Source organism: Castor canadensis, chromosome X (genome assembly GCF_047511655.1).
Source record: "Castor canadensis chromosome X, mCasCan1.hap1v2, whole genome shotgun sequence".
Lineage (NCBI taxonomy): Eukaryota > Metazoa > Chordata > Mammalia > Rodentia > Castoridae > Castor > Castor canadensis.
This window is the reverse complement of record NC_133405.1, coordinates 191,562-210,332: the sequence shown is the minus strand read 5'-3', so window position 1 is coordinate 210,332 and position 18,771 is coordinate 191,562. Positions and strand designations below refer to the sequence as shown.

At 34.3% G+C, this 18,771-nt stretch overlaps 1 protein-coding gene across 3 annotated transcripts in view; it reads left to right on the top strand.

Moving 5' to 3' along the window:
- Positions 1-18,771, top strand: part of Tmlhe (trimethyllysine hydroxylase, epsilon) — a 74,517-nt gene that overhangs the window by 45,650 nt on the left and 10,096 nt on the right. For all 3 annotated transcript variants that reach the window (XM_074063862.1, XM_074063861.1, XM_074063863.1), the window contains 3 exons: positions 10,719-10,998; positions 12,730-12,849; positions 15,321-15,557. In XM_074063862.1, coding sequence (XP_073919963.1) covers positions 10,719-10,998; positions 12,730-12,849; positions 15,321-15,557 — 637 coding nt within the window. The remainder of the gene's footprint in view (positions 1-10,718; positions 10,999-12,729; positions 12,850-15,320; positions 15,558-18,771) is intronic.

Here is an 18,771-nt window from a genome sequence, read left to right as displayed (position 1 = left end):
AATACCAGTTACCAACTGTAACTTTTTACCCATTGACCAAATTCACTACATCCTCCCTCCTCAGCCTTTGGTAACCATTATTCTGCTCTCTACTTCTATGACACTGACCTTGTATTTTCCACACATAAGGGACATTAAATGGTATTTGTCTTTCTGTGACAGGTTTATTTCACTTAGCATCTTGTCCTTTAAGTTCATCCATTTTGTAATTAATGACAGGATTTCATTTTTTATGGCTAAATAATGTTGCATTGCAGTTCTCTCTGTAGATGAGCTAGAACATTCAGATAATAATAAAGATAATAATAAGAAAGTATGAACAGTACATACTAGACCTCTGGGACACTATTAAAAGACGAAATTCTCAATTACAACAGTGCACTTCTGTAATCCCAGCTACTCAGGAAAAAAGAGATAGGAAGATCACAGTTTGAGGTCAACCCAGGCAAAGTTAGTGTGAGACCCTATCTGAAAAACAAAAAGAACTAGGAGCATGCATTAAGTGGTAGAATGCTAGCCTTGCAGGTGTGAAGCCCTAAGTTCTATCTCCAGTACTGCCACACAAAAAAAGACCAATCCTATAATTTATGGGCATAGAAGAAGGATGTGATACAAGTTAAAGGCATAGAAAGCATATTCAATAAAATAATAGCAGAAATTTTTCCAAATCTTGGGAAAGAGTTGGTCATCCAGGTATAGGAGGTTTTTATGACACCAGAGAAAACCAGAAAAGAACTTCCCCACATCATGTTGTAGTTAATACATTTAGTACACAGAACAAGGAAAGAATATTGAAAGCCACGAGAGAGAAGTACCAACTCACATATGAAATCAAACTCATTAATAACACCAGATTTCTCAACAGAAACTCTAAAATCACAGAGGATATGGAATGATGTATTTCAAACCCTGAAAGAAAATAACTGCCAACCTAGATTGCTATATCCAGAAAACTATCCTTCATAACTGAAAGAGAAATAAAAACCTTCCCTGATAAACACAAGCTAATACTTCAAAAGACAAGCAACAAGTCACAACAAACCCATCAGAATAACTTCTGATATTTCTCAACACAAACTCTAAATGCAAGGAGAGCATGGAATGATGTATCTCAAGCCCAGAAAGAAAACACCTGCCAACCTAGACTACTCTATCCAGCAAAACTAGCCTTCATAATTGGGGAAATAAAAATCTTCCATAGTAAACAAAAACTAAAGGGATTCATGACCACCAACCAGCACTGGAGAAAATACTTAAAGGAATCCTCCCCACAGATAAAGGTAGATGCAGCCAGAAAAAATGCAAGAAAGAATAAATCCCACTAGCCAAGAAGATTAGCAAACAAGGAATAGGGGAAAAGTAAACATCAGAAAAACAATAATATGGCAGGAATTACTATATACCTTTCAATATTAACACTGAATGTTAATGGTCTCAATTCTCCAATTAAACATCATGGAATGACAAGTTGGATTAAAAAGGAAAAACTGACCATTTGTTGCCTGCAAGAAATGCACTTCACTGACAAAGACACACATTGGCTTAGGATGAAAGGGTAGGAAAAGATCTTCCAAGGAAATGAACCCCAAAAGCAGGTAGGAATTTTAAACAAACAGTATTGAACTTAAAAACACAGATAGATTCTAACACAATGACAACAGGAGACTTCAATATCCCACTGTCACAAATAGATAGGTCATCTAGACAAAAAAAAATCAACAAAGAATCCTCAGAATTAAATAAAACTATAGACCAAGTGGACTTAACAGACATCTACAGAACATTTCATACAGCTACTGTACAATACACATTCTTCTCAGCAGCCCATGGAACTTTCTCTAAAATAGATCATATTTTAGGACACAAAGCAAATCTTAGCAAAAACAATAAAATTGAAACAACTCCTGTATCCTATCAGACCATAATGTAGTAAAACTAGAACTCAACAGCAAAAGAAACTACAGGAAATATTCAAACACATGAAGACTGAACAACAGATTGTTGAATGATCAGTGGATCATTGAGGAAAAAGGGAAGGAAATCCAAAAGTTTCTGATGAGAGTCTATAGCTACCTGCCTATATCAAAAAGAATGAGTGAGATCTCAAATAAATAGCCTAGTACCTCACCTCAAGATCCTAGAAAACCAAGAAGAAGCCAAACCCAAAATTAGTAGATGCAAAAAAATAATAAAGATTAGGGCAAAAATTAATAAAATCCAGACCATAAAAAACTATACAAGGAATCAGCGAAGCAAAATTTGGTCTTTGAAGAGATAAGATTTATAAACCAATAGCCAATCTGACTAAAAGGTAAGGAAAAGCCCCAAAATAATAAGAGATGAAAAAGGGGATATCACAACAAATACCAATGAAATCCACAGTATTATGATGAAATAGTTTGAAAACCTATATTCAAATAAATTGGAAAATCTAGAAGAAATGAATAAATTTCTAGATGCATCTAACCTACCAAAATTGAACTAAGAAAATAGAAACTACTTAAATAGATCTATAACAAGCAGTGACATTGAAGACATAATAGTCTCCCACAAAGAAAAACTCAGGACTGAATGGATTCACTGCTGAATTCTACCAGACCTTTAAAGAACAACTAACATCAATTTTCCTCAAACTTTTCCATAAAATAGAAATGGAAGGAACACTATGAAATGTGTTCTATGAAGCCAGCATTACACTCATTGCAAAACCAGACAAAGACACAACAAAAAAGAGAATTATGTACCAATGTCTTTAATGAACATAGACCCAAAAATTCTCGATAAAATACTTGCAAACTGAATTCAACAACACATTTAAAAATCATGTGCTATGATCAAGTTGCTTTCATCCCAGGGATGCAAGAAAGATTCAATGCATGTAAATCAATAAATATAATACAGCACATAAACTGAATCAGGGACAAAAATCGCATAACCATCTCAATTGATGCAGCAAAACCCTTTGACAAAATTAAACATTCTTTTATGATAAAAGTGCTGAAGAAACTAAGAATAAAAGGATTATGCCTCAACATAATAAAGGCTGTATATGACAAACCTACAATCAGCATCATATTATACTAATGGGAAAAAACTTAAATCATTTTCTATAAACTTAGGGACAAGACAAGGGTGCCCACTCGCCCTACTCTCATTCAATATACTACTGAAATTCCTAGCCAGAGGAATAAGACAAGAGAAAGAAAAAAAAGGGCTTCAAATATGGAAGGAAGAGGTCAAATTATCCCTGTTTGCAGATGATATGATTCTATACTTAAAACTCCCTGATGTTTCCAACAAAAACTCCTAGTTCTGATAAACACTTTCAATAATATAGCAGGATATAAAATCAACATACAAAAATTAGTAGTTTTTCAATATACCAATAATGAACAGGCTAAGAAAGAAATCAGGAAAATAATTCCATTCATCATAGTCCCCAGAAAGTTAAATACCTACATATAAACTTAACCAAGGAGATGAAAGATTTCTACAATTAGAACTATAAAACACTGAAGAAAGAAATTGAAGACATCAAATGATGGGAACCATGTTCATAGATAAGTATACTACCAAACACAATCTGCAGATTCAATGCAATGGCTATCAGAATCCCAATGTCATTCTTCACAGAAATAGACAAATTAATCCTAAAATTCATATGGAAACATAAAAGAGCCCAAATAGCAAATGTAATCCTGAGCAAAAAGAGCAATGTTGGAAGTATCACAATACCAAACTTCAAATTCTATTACAGAGCTGAACTCACTGCTTTGTTTGCTTTCATTATTTGATACATTGAGGGAACATCCCTAGTTTGGATGCCACTGGAGGTGTGGGGGCCTGAGGAGAAAGTCAGAACCTGCATGACCACAGGTTACAAAGCTTCCTGTAGTAGAATGTCAGGGCTTGAAGACTCAGTAAATGAATTACAACATTCAGGTAAAGATAAACAAAGTAAAAATGGAACATGCAAGACCTCTGAGACACCATTAAAAGACCAGACCTACAAATCACTGACATAAAAAAGAGATGCAAGCTAAAGGCATGGGAAAATATCCAATGAAATAATAGCAGAAAAATTCCCAAATCTTAAGAAAGATAGTCATTCACATACAGGAGTCTTTTAAGTCTCAAACAAAGACCAATATACAAAAGCAAACCTCACACATTATATAAAATAGTTAATACATTTAGTACATAAAACAAGGAAAGAATATTGAAAGCTGCAAGAGAGAGGTGCCAAATCACATATAAAGGAGAACCCATCAGAATAGCATCAGATTTCTAAACAGAAACTCTAAAATCCAGGAAGGCATGGAATGTTGTATTTCAAGCCCTGAAAGAAAATAACTGCCCAACTAGATTACTATATCTAGCAAAGCCATCATTTATAACAGAAACAAAAACCTTCTATGGTAAACACAAAAGAATTCATAATCACCTAAGCCAGAACTCCAGAGCATACCTGAAGAAATCCTACACACAGAAGAAGATAAATACAACCATGAAAATATGGGAAAGAATAAATCTCACTAGACAGACTGATAAGCAAATTATAATTATGGAAGAATAAAACTCCAAAAACAACAGATGGAAAGGAATTAATGCATATCTTTTGATAATAACTGTGAATGTTAATGGACTCAATTCCCTAATTAAAAGATTGGAGATTAAAAAACAAGATCTAAACATTTGTTTGCCTCACTGGCAAAGACAAACACAGGCTTAAGTAGAAAAGATGGGGAAAGATATTCCAAGAAAATGGAGCCATGAGAGATAAGGGCAAAGTAGTTTCTGCCTGGTAGTGAGGGGGTGGCGGGGATAAGGGAGGGGGCGGGGGAAAAGGGGGAGAAATGACCCAAACATTGTATACACATATAAATAAAAGAAAAAAAAAAGAAAATGGAGCCAGAAAGCAAGCAGGAGAAGCTATACTCATATCTGACAAAGCAGACTTAAGACCAAAATTAGTCAGAAGAGACAAAGAAGATTCCTTCATAAGGAAGCAATCCATCAAGAGTACATAACAAATGTAAGCATGTATGTACTGAATGTTGTTTCACCCAATTTCATAAAACAAACATTACTGGACATAAAATCACAGATAGACCCAAACACAATAATAGGGGTTGACTTTAATACTCCACTGTCACCGTAGACATAAGTCATCTAGACAAAAAAATCAACAAAGAAGCTTCTGAATTAAATGTTACTATACATCAAATGGACTTAATAGACATCTACAGAATATTACTCAACAACCACAGAATACATTCTTTCCAACAGCTATGGAACATTGTCCAAAACTAATAGCCTAGCCCAAAAGACCAAAAATCATATGTTCTCCCTCATATGCGGACATAGATCAAGGGCTAACACAACAAGGGGATTGGACTTTGAGCACAAGATAAAAGCGCGAGCACACAAGGGAGGGGTGAGGATAGGTAAGACACCTAAAAAATTAGCTAGCACTTGCTGCCCTCAACGCAGAGAAACTAAAGCAGATATCCTAAAAGCAACTGAAGCCAATAGGAGAAGGGGACCAGGAACTAGAGTAAAGGTGAGATCAAAAAGAATTAACCTAGAAGGTAACACACATGCACAGGAAAGTAATGTGAGTCAACTTCCTGTATAGCTATCCGTATCTCAACTAGCAAAAACCCTTGTTCCTTCCTATTATTGCTTATACTCTGTCTTCAATAAAATTAGAGATAAGGGCAAAATAGTTTCTGCTGGGTATTGAGGGGGTGGGGGGGGAGAGGGAGGGGGCGGAGTGGGTGGTGAGGGAGGGGGTGGGGGCAGGGGGGGAGAAATGACCCAAGCATTGTATGTACATATGAATAATAAAAATGATTAATTTAATTTAAATAAAATGAAAAGCGGCAGAGGTCAGTATTGGAAGGTGACCAGGAAGTAGTGAAGAGGTCTGGTAGAGATGAATCAATTCGGGTTTTAATACACTTGTTCATGGAAGCAATGGTAGGAATTTCTCTGTATAGCTATCCTTACCTCAACTAGCAAAAACAGTTTGTCTTTCTTATTATTGCTTATGTCTTCTCGTCAACAAAATTGGAGAAAAGGGCAGAACAGGTTCTGCCTGGAAGCAAGGAGGGTGGGGAGAGAAGGAGGGGACAGGGGATAGGAGGGAGAAATGACCCAAACAATGTATGCACATATGAATATATGAATAAAGAAAAAAACAGCTTTTAAAAAAACCATAAAGTCTTAGCAAATATAAGAAAATTGAAACTTTGTATTTTATCAGACCACAATGGAGTAAATCTAGAAATCAACAGCAAAAGAAAATAAAAAAATATTCAAACACATCAAGACTGAACAGTGTGTTTGAGTGATCATTGGGTCACTGAAGAAATTTGAGGGAAATCAAGAAAATCATAGAATAAAATGAAAATGAGAACACAACTTACTAGAACCTCTGGGACACAGCAAAGGCAAAATAATTTTATAGCTATGAGTGCCTATTTAAATCAGAGAGAATTAAATTAATAACTTAATGGTGTATCTCACAGTCTTAGAACAGGAACAATCTAAACCCAAAAGCAGTAGACAGAAAAAATAACACAGATCAGGGCAGAAATTAATGAAGTAGAGACTAAAAGAGCAATACAAAAAATCAAAGAAACAAAGACTTGGTTGTTTAAAAAGATAAACCAGATTGACAACCCTTACCCAAACAAACTATCCAAACGAAAGAGAGACAGGATCCAAATTAATAAAATTAGAAATGAAAAAGGTGATAGCACAACAAGCACTAATGAAATTCAAATAATCATTGTGGAATACTTTAAAAACTTATATTCTAACAAACTGTAAATCTAGGAGAAATGGAAAAATTTCTAGAGATATGACTTATCAAAATTGAACCAAAAGCATGTAAACCACTTAAACAGGTCTGTATCAAGCTATGAGATTGAAACACTAAAAAACAGTCTTCCACAAAGAAAAGCCCAGGACCACAAGGATCTGCTGATGAATTCTAAGGAAGTGAATGACCTCTACAATGAAAACTATAAAACATTGAAAGGATAAATTGAAAAAGACACTAGAAGATTAAAAGACACAGACATGGGACATCCATGTATAGCAGAATTAATATTGTGAAAATGGCCATACTACCAAAAGCAATCTATACATTCTATTCAATCCCCATAAAAATTCCAATGTCATTCTTCAGATAAATAGAAAAATCAATCCTAAAATTCATATGGAAGCATAAAAGACCTCAAATAGCAATTCTGAGCAAAAAGAGCAATGCTGGAGATATCACAATACCTGACTTTAAATTATGCTACCAAGTCATAGTAACAAAACAAGCAGGGTAGTGGCACAAAAACACATAGACCAATGGAATAGAAGATCAGTTTATAAGCCCACAGAGCTACAACCATGTGACCTTGACAAAGGTGCCAAAAACAGACATTGGAGAAAAACAATCTCTTCAACAAATGGTGTTGGAAAAACTGAATATCTACATGTAGAAGACTGAAACTAGACCGCTACTTCTAATTCTGTTCAAAATTTAATTAAATAGATCAAATATCTTAACATAAGATCTGAAACTTTGAAACTACTTAGAAGAAAATATAGGGAACACACTTGTAGGTATGGACAACAACTTTCTGAATAGGACTCTAATTGCTCAGGAAATAGAACAAGAACTGACTATTAGAATGGTGTCAGATTTAAGCTGCACATCAAAGGATACAATTGCCAGAATGAAGAGACAGCCTATACAGATGGGAGAAAACCTTTGCCTATTCAGCAAAGGATTAATGTCCAGATTATATGAAGAACTCAAAAAATTAAACACGAAAAGAATTAATCCAATTAGTAAATGGGCAAATGAATTGAACAGACAGTACTCAAAAGAAGTACACATGGCTAATAAATACATGAAATGTTTAACATCTTTAGTGATGAAGGAAATCATATCAAAATGACACTGAGTCCCATCTCATCCTAATTACTGTGGCTAGCATCAAGAAAACAAAAACAAGTGCTGGTGAGGATGTGAGGAAAAATGGAACCCTTAAGCACTGTTGATGGGAATGTAAATTAGCGCAGCAACTATACAAATTAGTGTGGCGGTTCCTCAGAAAACTAAAAATAGACCTACCATGTGACTCTACTATACCACTCTTGCCCATATACCAGAAGGACTACAAGTTGCCATACAATAGCCATACCTGCATACTCATGTTTATTGCAGCACTATTCACAATAGCAAAGTTATTTAATCAGTCTAGGTGTCCATCAACAGATGAATGGATAAAGAAAATGTGAGATATATATATGTGTGTGTGTGTGTGTGTGTGTGTTTAACCATAAAGAAAAATAAAATTATGTAATTGAGTAAAGTAAGTTCAGAAAGACAAATATTGCTTATTTGCTCTTACATGCAGAATCTAAAATAATAGCACAATAAGAATATGACATGAATGAAAAAGGAGAACTGTTTGGGGAAGGGAACCAGTGGGAGGGTGAGAGAGAAAGGAGATAGTGATAGGGGATGAATATGATCTAAGAGCATTATATGTATGCATGAAAACAGCATAATAAAATTCACTAGAAACTAAAAAGGAGGAGTGGGGATTAGAAAGGGTAATAGAAGAGGTACATTTGATCAAGGTACATTATAAAAATGGAGCTGCCATGTGATACAGCCCTGACAGTCCTTATACACTATTGATGATAATGTAGTTTAGTCCAACCACTATAGAAATCAGTATGGAGGGTCCTCAAAAATACTATATGATACTGCTATACCATTCTTCGGCATATACCTGAAGGAATCAAAGTCAGCATACAATAGAGATACCTGTACACACCCGTGTTCACAGTAGTACTATTCATAACAGCCAAGTTATGGAATCAGCCTAGGTGCCCAATAACTGATGAATGGATAAAGAAAATGCAGTATATATACACAATGGAGTTTTATTCATCCATAAAGAACAAAATTATATCATTTTCAGGAAAATGGATGGAACTGGAGTCACCATATTAAGCAAAATAAGCCATACTCAAAAAGGCAAGTACTACGTTTTCTCTTATATGTGGAATTTAGAAACAATGACATGAAACTAGAAGAGAACTATTAATGAAGAGGAAGAGGATCAAAGGAAGGGCATAGGGGACATGAGATTAGGTAATGAAATGAATACACTCAGAGTACTTTATAGCATGTATGAAAATGTCACAACGAACCCATTATTTAATATACACTAATTAAAAGTATATGCATGTAAAATGATGTGATGATTTTTTAAATGTGACATTGATATGGTACAATGTTTTGTATATTTTACATTACATATATGTAAAGCAAAAGAATATTTTAAAAATGAAATAATGATGCAAAGTTGTCAGTCATGCTTTCATCTGGGTGATAACATGATAAGAACAGATGATTTTCAATTTCCTCTTACTTTTTGTGCTGTCCAAATTGTTACAGTATGTGTCATACTTTCATATCAAGGGGAATAAGGGAAAGAGGAGAGAATTACAAGACCTTTTAGCCCTTCTGGTGCCTCCTTTTGCTCCATGAAGTTTTTCTAGAGTTTTGGGGGTAAGTTTTCAAGTGTTGTTTTCCACAGTGGGCAAAGTCATTTATGAAGTCACTTTATCATGTTATGTTGATGTTATATTGTTACAGAAGAATGCCTTAAATCATTTAGAAGAGGAAGGCAATGTAGAATAGTACTGAACTGCCAAAAAGAAGGTATTCTAGTTCCAACTGTGGTACAGATTAAGCATGCTTAACCCAAAAATTTGAAACCTAAATTTCAAAAATTTAAATTTCATAAATTCTATGCAAATATTCCCAAACTGAAAAATCCAAACCCTGAAACACTTCTGGTCCCAACTATTTTGGATAAGGGATACTCAACCTATCTTAGTTTGTGACCTTGAGTCACTAATGTTTTCACCATCTGTGAAATGAAGATTAGTCCCTTTAGCTCAAAGATTCTCAGTTTGTGTCTAAGTGGGAGATAGGGATTGGGGACAAGGGGAGTCAGTGCCTAGTAGAATAAGTTTGTAGGGTTTATAATTTTTATAATTTTTTGTTAACTTAATGAATATTCCATAAAGTCCTTTATATGTAGTTATGTTTCTATAAACTTATTTACCTTCTGGGAAGATTTGTTTATGCATTCATTTATTCCTGAATACTACTCAACTCACAACTATTTCTTATCTCAAAGACATTCTAGGTACTCATCTTACTTTGATTTCCTGAACAATAATATACTGGGTAACCAGTCGCTAAGAATTGACATTTTTTGAGACACAGTTTCTATGTAATCCAGGCTGGCCTCAAACTGGTGATCCTCCTTCTTCAACCTCTTCAGTGTTGTAATTACAGGCATAAGAATTAACATTATTAACCAGAAAATTATTTTCAGTATGTATAATTATTTTTTATTTTTAAATAAATTTGAAGCTATTATTTACTTATTGTCGTATAATAGATGATTTAAAATAATCAAAATGAATTTGAAATTTTTGTGCATATTTTGTGATTCAATAAATAATACACAAGACTAGTATACAAAAGATAGGTATACTTTAAATCTAAGAAGGAAATATTACATCCATGTATATGTTTTTATTCAGTCAATACATCAAGCTTGAGTGCCAATGGTTCAGCAGTACATATAATTAGTTTTTTAATGTCTTTTTTTCCTTAACAGGGCCAGATGGTCATGTGACTAGATATGAATTGGATTGGCTGGTGAAAAATAGCTATGAAGGGCAAAAACAGAAGGTTATCCACCCTAGAATATTATGGAATGCTGAAATCTACCAGCAAGCCCAAGTTCCATCTGTAGATTTCCAGAGTTTCTTAGAAACAAATGAGGGACTGAAGAAGTTTCTACAAAACTTTCTGCTCTATGGAATTGCATTTGTAGAAAATGTCCCTCCCACTCAAGAGCACACAGAAAAGTTGGCAAAAAGGATCAGCTTAATCAGGTAATTTATTAGCTTTATGAAATCCATAGAATTAATGTACAGAGCCTATGTAGAAGGAATGTTCACCCTTGCTTACAATCCAGAATATTTTTCAGCCTGAATAAGGGGACTCCAACTTATAGTGCTTTATTTGAGGACTAGATTTCTAATCCCTAAAGACACTTATATGTTAAATTGGTAAATATAATGAAGACTTCAAAACTATTCATATATTTATGTAGCCCTCAGTATCACTATCCTCAAAGTAAGAGTTACCATTGTACATTAGAAAGACCACTGCAAGTAAAGAGAACTGAAAAGTAGTCTGAGTTCTATTGTCAAGCAGTTATGTGACCATAGGTAAGTCCATTTACACACATATGTACACAAACACACACACACACATAAAATCTCTCATTGTCTTCTATTTTCCTATCTCAGAAGAAATTGAATAATATGATGTCATCCAGTTTTGATCCTCTGTGAGTCTTAGGTCTTGATTCAGATATTGGTTTTAATAATGCTTCCTTAAAGCATTATGTAATATCACTTAACCAGCACACTCATACCCATTATTTTATTTTGGTCATTATAGTAACCCTGATAATTGTGTGTTTTATCTCCAGTTAGACTAATGGGACACCTGACATTAAGATATACTAAATGACATTCCCAGGATTGCTCTGACAGCAATCAGTAGAACTGAGATTTAAATAGTTTTCTGATTACACTGTTCTTTTCATCTGCATTTCTAGTTGGCATATAGATGGATCTACTATAGGATTAAATGTGATATAAACCTACTTCATTTTAACTAGCTCTTGGCTTTTATTTAATATGACCCAGATGTAGTTCATTGTGTATCAGATATTATGATGGGTCATTTGCCCTGTTCTAATAGAGCATAATCAGTAGCATTTGTGAGCTATTCAGTTTGAAACACAATCTTGAGAACTTTCAAGTAAAAGAAACTGCTGGTAAGCAATAAATTGAGAGAGCTTGAAAACTTTGAGTAAAAGGAAGAACATTTCCTGTTCGTACTTGAGTTCAGAGAATAAGGTGACCTTTGAAAACTAAAGAATTAAAGTGACCATTGGTCAGATCTTACCTAGGAAAATAAGTACAAAATCAAAATCTGTGATGTATACCTTAAGGAGAAATGCAGCAATTACAATACAGCAATTCTCACTAAATACTTGTAATGTAAAATGCTCTTTTCTCTTTTCCTTATTCCTCCATGTCCAAAAGATAAATGAAGACTTAAAATGAATCACTACTATGCCATATGAATAATATGGAAACCCTTCAGTCACCCTTGCAAACTTGATAGATTATCCAAGATAATAGAAAGTTAATACTACTATTGAAAAATAAGAATATTAATGTAAGATAACAATTATAAAAATTAAGTAAAATAAACAGCTAGAAGCAGCTACATCATCCTTGTCTATGAAATGAAGGTAAACACAGGGAATAACCCTGAATAAGAAGATTATTAAAAGTAGGCATATAAGCAAAGTGGGATGATTCACTAAGCTATTGGAATATATTTATGCTCCCACAGTTTTCACCTCAATTTCCTAGAATATTAATCAGTGACAGAATTCTCAATTTCCATTTACAGATGGAAACCTGGAATCGAAAATACCATATAATTATTTAGGAGTAACTAAAGAAGGTATAGGAAACAGTTTTTGAAGACAAATGAAATTTTCAATTAACTAATAATTCTTCCTTTATTTCACTTGATAGAGAAACCATCTATGGGAGGATGTGGTATTTCACTTCAGACTTTTCCAGAGGTGACACTGCATACACCAAGCTAGCTCTGGATCGGCACACTGATACTACCTATTTTCAGGAGCCCTGTGGGTAAGTGGATTAGTCTTTTCCAGAGTAGGGTCCTTTATATGTGATGGCCCTGAGTAGTTTTTTAATCCTTTTCTATTCTATTTTGACCCAAGATCATATCTACTGCTCTGGATTTGTCTGACTGTTTCTTTTTCTTTCCCTAGAAACATGATCATTTTGAAATACCCTAGCTCAATCTTCTTTAGATTCATACAATAAAAATTTAAGTGATTGAAAACTCACCACCATACTACACAAATCAAGTCTAATTTTGTTAAATTTACATTTTTCTGAAGTAACTATAACCTACTAAAAAGTATTGGCTAACTATAAGTTTTGTAATTTGTACATTTTTCTTACATTTAGTTGTTTTATTACAAAAGGGATCAGTCCAAAAAACACTGCCATTTTGAGTATGGTATTAAAAGGAATTTGAATCTGATTTATCATTTGGAGAGAAGGAATAACTGAAAAATAACCTTTTTTGCATCAAGAGTAGTTATTGAGTAAAAGATGATATATACTGTTCTTAATTCCCCTGTGGTTTGCTGCTTATTAGAGGCTGCTGGCTTGTTATTTAGGGTGATAATAATGCAGTTGATTGTTACTGCATTGATTTCCTTTAAGAGTTTGGATTTAAGAACATTTGGTTCAGGCAAGGAAAAATAAGATCAGCTTTTAGAGATCCTACTTAATTGTGTCAATATATGGAGAGACCGACAGCCCTGCATCCTCATTTTAGGAGATGCAGAAAAAAGAAAGAGGAAATAAAATGAGACAGCTGGATAGGGATTGAGGTTCAATATGGAGTAACCCTTCCTTCTATGACTAACACCAAAGATAAGCAACCATTTATGCCTTTAATTTTACCCTTTCTAATCAATGGCAGCAAGGACCAAGTAGATTGGCAGTATAGTAATAGTGTTTGAGAGTTAAGACTGTGGCATCAACAAGACCTGGATTTGCATTCCAGCATGAACATGTATTATTAGATTTGTCATCTTGGACAAGTTAAAAATCTCCATGCTTCAGTTTTTTCATCTGTAAAATGAAGTATAGTAATACAACATGTCCATTAGTATTGCTAAGATATTAAATTACATAATAAATTTAAAGCACTAAGCATACTCCCAAACACATATTAAGTGTTCAATAAATATTAGCTGTTATCATTGTCATTTTAGTCACTATCACCCTCCTTTGCTGACTTATTTTCTGGCATCCATGCCTTAAATATTATTGCTCCTAATGGTTTTCTTACTTGAAATGATCTCTCCAAGTGAATTCTTCTTTGTTCTTACCTCTAAGTATCACCAAACTCCAGTCTACCTCTCTTCTGAGTTAAACATCACTGGCTACCAAATAATCCTGACCTAGAAGTTTCACAGAAAGTTCAATATGATCAAAACTGACCTTTCTCATTTTAATTGTATTTCTGTTAGATTCTTCTTAATTTTCTTCCTTCCATCTTTCCTTATGTTTATTTCTTATTTTACTTTATAGTTTACTTTTCCTTATTTTTACATATTCTAGTTTTATTTAACCTCATTAATTTGAAAATTCTACTTTAGTTTTTTAATCCATTAATAGTCATCTTCCCTTTCCCTGGTAACATATTCAGACATACATAATTCAACTATTTTAACATACCCCTAAACTGTGTGCATTCTCTGTTAGTAAATACCATTATCATTTTTAAGGTTGTCCAAGTAAAAAATAAAAAACATGGAGTCATTCTATATTCTTGCCTCCTTCATCCTCCAAGTTGTTTTCCAAGTTTTTTCTTGTTAGTTTGCATCCTACCAGTCCATCTTTCACACCATCATCATAGCCAGCTCTATGAAATGCTAATATGACCATAGAATTTCACAGCTTAAAATCATTTTGTGCTATTCTATGCTATGCCTTTGTCCTGTAATATGCCTTGTTGTTTTACACTTATATCCTTAATCATGTTTCATCTCTGCCTGGAATGCTCTCTCCTCACTTCAAGTCTCTTTCCAGTCCAATTCTCGCTCATTCATTAAGACTAAGCAAAGCCAGCCCCTTCCTCCCTCAAATATTTCTTTATAGAATGCCCCACTAAAACAGATCATTCCTTTTTATGGGCCTCACTACATTTTGTAAACAACTTTATTATTGTACCTAGCAAATTTTACTGGTACTGGCTTTATCTGTTCTTACCAGACTATCAGCTTCTTAAAAACACAGACTATATCTTATTCATGCCTGTATTCCTGATCCTAACATATATAGGCTTCAATATATGTCATGTACATTTGGAAGAAACTTATAGTAGCATTAATATTTCAAGGTACAAAAAAGTGTAACTGACTATGAGGGAAACAATGAAGACATAAGATTTCTTTCTTCATTACAAGAAAATGACACAAGTAGGTTCAGTAATCACTTTTCTTATAATGTTCTAGAATTTTGGTATATTCTCTTTTATCCACTGAACAGAATGATTTACTTTTGTTTTCCCTCATCAGCATTCAAGTGTTTCACTGTCTTAAACACGAAGGAACAGGCGGCAAGACACTGTTAGTAGATGGGTTCTATGCAGCAGAACAGGTACTTCAAAAGGCACCTGAGGAATTTGAACTCCTCAGCAAAGTACCATTGAAGCATGAATATATTGAAAATACTGGAGAATGTCACAACCACATGATTGGGGTTGGGCCAGTCTTAAATATCTACCCATGGAATAAAGAGCTATATTTGATCAGGTGAGTACCAAAGAACTATCTTACAGTGTAATGTATTTACCATATATTAACTTTTTAATGTAATGATAATTACTAAGATCCTTCTGTCTGCCACATTTTAATCTTGCTATTCTATAGCTTTTTATTGTAGAATAATTTATATTCTTATTATAATAAAATAATAAATGGGCCAAAAGCCATGGAATACTACTTTTTGGGGAGGGATAGGTATTAGAGGTAGTATTTTAAAAGTGAAAACATCTATTAAAGTGAAAAAAGAGTTATTTAATTGTCCTCAGTAACCACATAGCTATGGTAACCAAAGGCATGATAACATTTATATCGCTAGCCCAGATTTAATGCAAAGTTCCTGACCAGTGTATCTAATTGTCTACTATATTTCACCACTTAGATATCTTGTAGAATCATAAAATTTGTCATACTCAAAACTAAACTTATGGTCTCCACCCATTTTAAGCCTCACCCTCTACTTGTTTCCCCATATTTTATTGATTGGTATCACCATCCACCAAGTTGCCAAAACTAAAAACAGAAAGTCATCTTTAACTTTTCCCTCTCTCTCATACTATTCAACCAATCTCATCAACTGGACCTTCTAATTTTTTCTCAAACCATCTACTGCTTTCTGTCCACAATGCCATGTTTTTCAGTGAGACCACTATTACCTCTCTACTGTACCATTGCTAAAGTATTTTAACTGATCTTTCTTCTACCATGAGAAACCTTTATCAACTTTTTGTTCTGTAGCTAGAGTATTTTTTCTGAAATACAAATCTTATTTAGTTATTCCTGTTAAGATCCTGTGCCTCCTCAATATCTTTCAGAGAAAGACCAGAATTGTCCTCATGACTTACAGGGTTCTACATATCTGATCCCTTCTTACTTTTCTAGCATCATCCCATGGAACTCATGTTTTCCACACAAATTCTTCCCTAGATATACCACACTGCTTTAAAGGGTTTCTAGAACCAATTATTTTCCATCTTGCAGCCAAGATTTTATTCTGTTTCGCATTTGGATTACTCTTCCTACTTTCAGTTATTCTAAGCTAACTCCTACCATGCACCTAATTCATTTTCCTCAATGAGTACTTCTTTTTTTTATTGTTGTGCTGGGTGGGGGTACATTGTGGCACTTACAAAAGTTCTTACAATGTATCAAATATATCACAGTTGAATTCACCCACTCCACCAATGTCCTTTATCCCCTCCCCATTCCTCCCTGGAATAATTTCAACAGGTTTCGTTTTTGCATTTACGTACATGTGTACACAGTATTTGTATCATATTCACTGTATTCACCCTCCTACCCCCTTTTGCTACCACCTCCCCCTCCCACTGGTACCAATCTGCCCCCCTTGCAGGATCTGTTGTGCCCTCCTGTTCTCTGATTTTGTAGAAGAAAAAAAGAAAAAAAGGGAAGAAATGACATTTTTGCTTGTTTCACAGGGAGTTTCCTTGTGATATTTCCATGTATATATGTATTATAACCCCAATTGGTTCATCTCCTCTAGTTTTTGTCATTCTACCTTAGTCCCTTTCTTATGGTGGTCTCAGACAGTTTAAGAATTCTATATTCACTCTTGTATAGAGAGTATATCAACTATATTCATTTTCTTAGTTTTCTTCCTTCCCTCTTGTGTGTGACCTCCCCTTACTGTGACCTGTTTTTCATAATATTGCTGTTCTTGTATTAGGTCTATATTCCACATATGAGAGAACACATGCAGCTTTTGGCCTTCTGAGCCTGGCTAACTTCACTTAAGTTATTCTCCAGTTCCATCCATTTACCTGCAAATGACAAAATTTCATTCTTCTTTGTGGCTGAATAGAATTCCATTGTATATAAATACCACATTTTCTTAATCCATTCATCAGTAGTGGGGCATCTTGGCTGTTAAAAAGCTTTGCATAACAAAAGAAATGGTTTCTTTTGTGGCTGCTCACAGAATGGGAAAAAAATCTTTGTCAGCTATACATCAGACAAGGGATTGATAACCAGAATTTACAGGGAGTTCAAAAACTAAACTCCCAGAAAATCAATGACCCAATGAAGAAATGGGCAAATGAACTGAATAGAGCTTTTTCAAAGGAAGAAGTCCAAATGGCTAAAAAACACATGAAGAAATGCTCAACATCCTTGGGCATAAAGGAAATGCAAATCAAAACTACATTAAGATTCTGCCTCACTCCTGTTAGAGTGGCTACTATCGAGAGTACAAACAACAAATGTTGGTGAGGATGTGGGGAAAAAGAAACCCTCATACATTGTTGATGGGAATGTAAATTAGTACAACTAGGGAAAACAGTGTGGAGGCTCTTCAAAAAACTAAAAATAGAACTGCCATATACTCCAGCAATACCACTCCTAGGGATATACCCAAAGGAATGTAAGTCAGATTATAACAAAGGCAGCTTTACATCCATGTTAATTGCAGCATTATTCACAATAGCTAAACAAATACTTCTTGAGCATCTACCAAGAGTCAGGCACTGTTCTTGACCCTAGAAATGTAACTGTGAGGAAAAATATGTAAAACTTCTTGGCCTCATTGAATTCTCATTCTAATGGGAAGAGATAATTTAAAAAACAAATAAGCAAATACACAGTATATCAGATGGTTGATAATAAGTAGTAGAGAAAAATATGGCAAAGAAGGAGATTTGGAGTGCAGAGGCAGCATGGAGATAGCTGCAAAATTTAACTTGATTTAGTAAAAATATCATAATCTGGAAGTGTGAAATCTTGACTACCATTCAATGCTTTATGGCCTTGGCCAAGTCACTTAATGTGTTTGTCATGTATTTCCAGGTGCAATAATAATACCTACCATACCCATTAGTATGTAGGTAAAAATAAATTGTTGCCCCTGTCTTGTAGAAGGAACTATGACAATACTAATTCATTTCCCTTGGGTCAGTTCCTCTGGGAAACTATTCCATAATCATCTCCTATATACTCATTGCCTAAAACAATGAGCAGGTCCAACACTTTAATGTAAGCATTTTTTGACACTTTTATTAGCATATATTAGTTGTGTGGGGGGTTCATTGTGACATTTACATATATGCTTACAATGTACCTTGGGTAGATTCATTCCCACCATCATTGTCCCTCAAATTCAACAGGTTTCATTGTTCTATTTTCATACAAGTATATAAAGCACATCAACTATATTCACCCTCATTTAGATATATATAATTGTTCAAAGGGA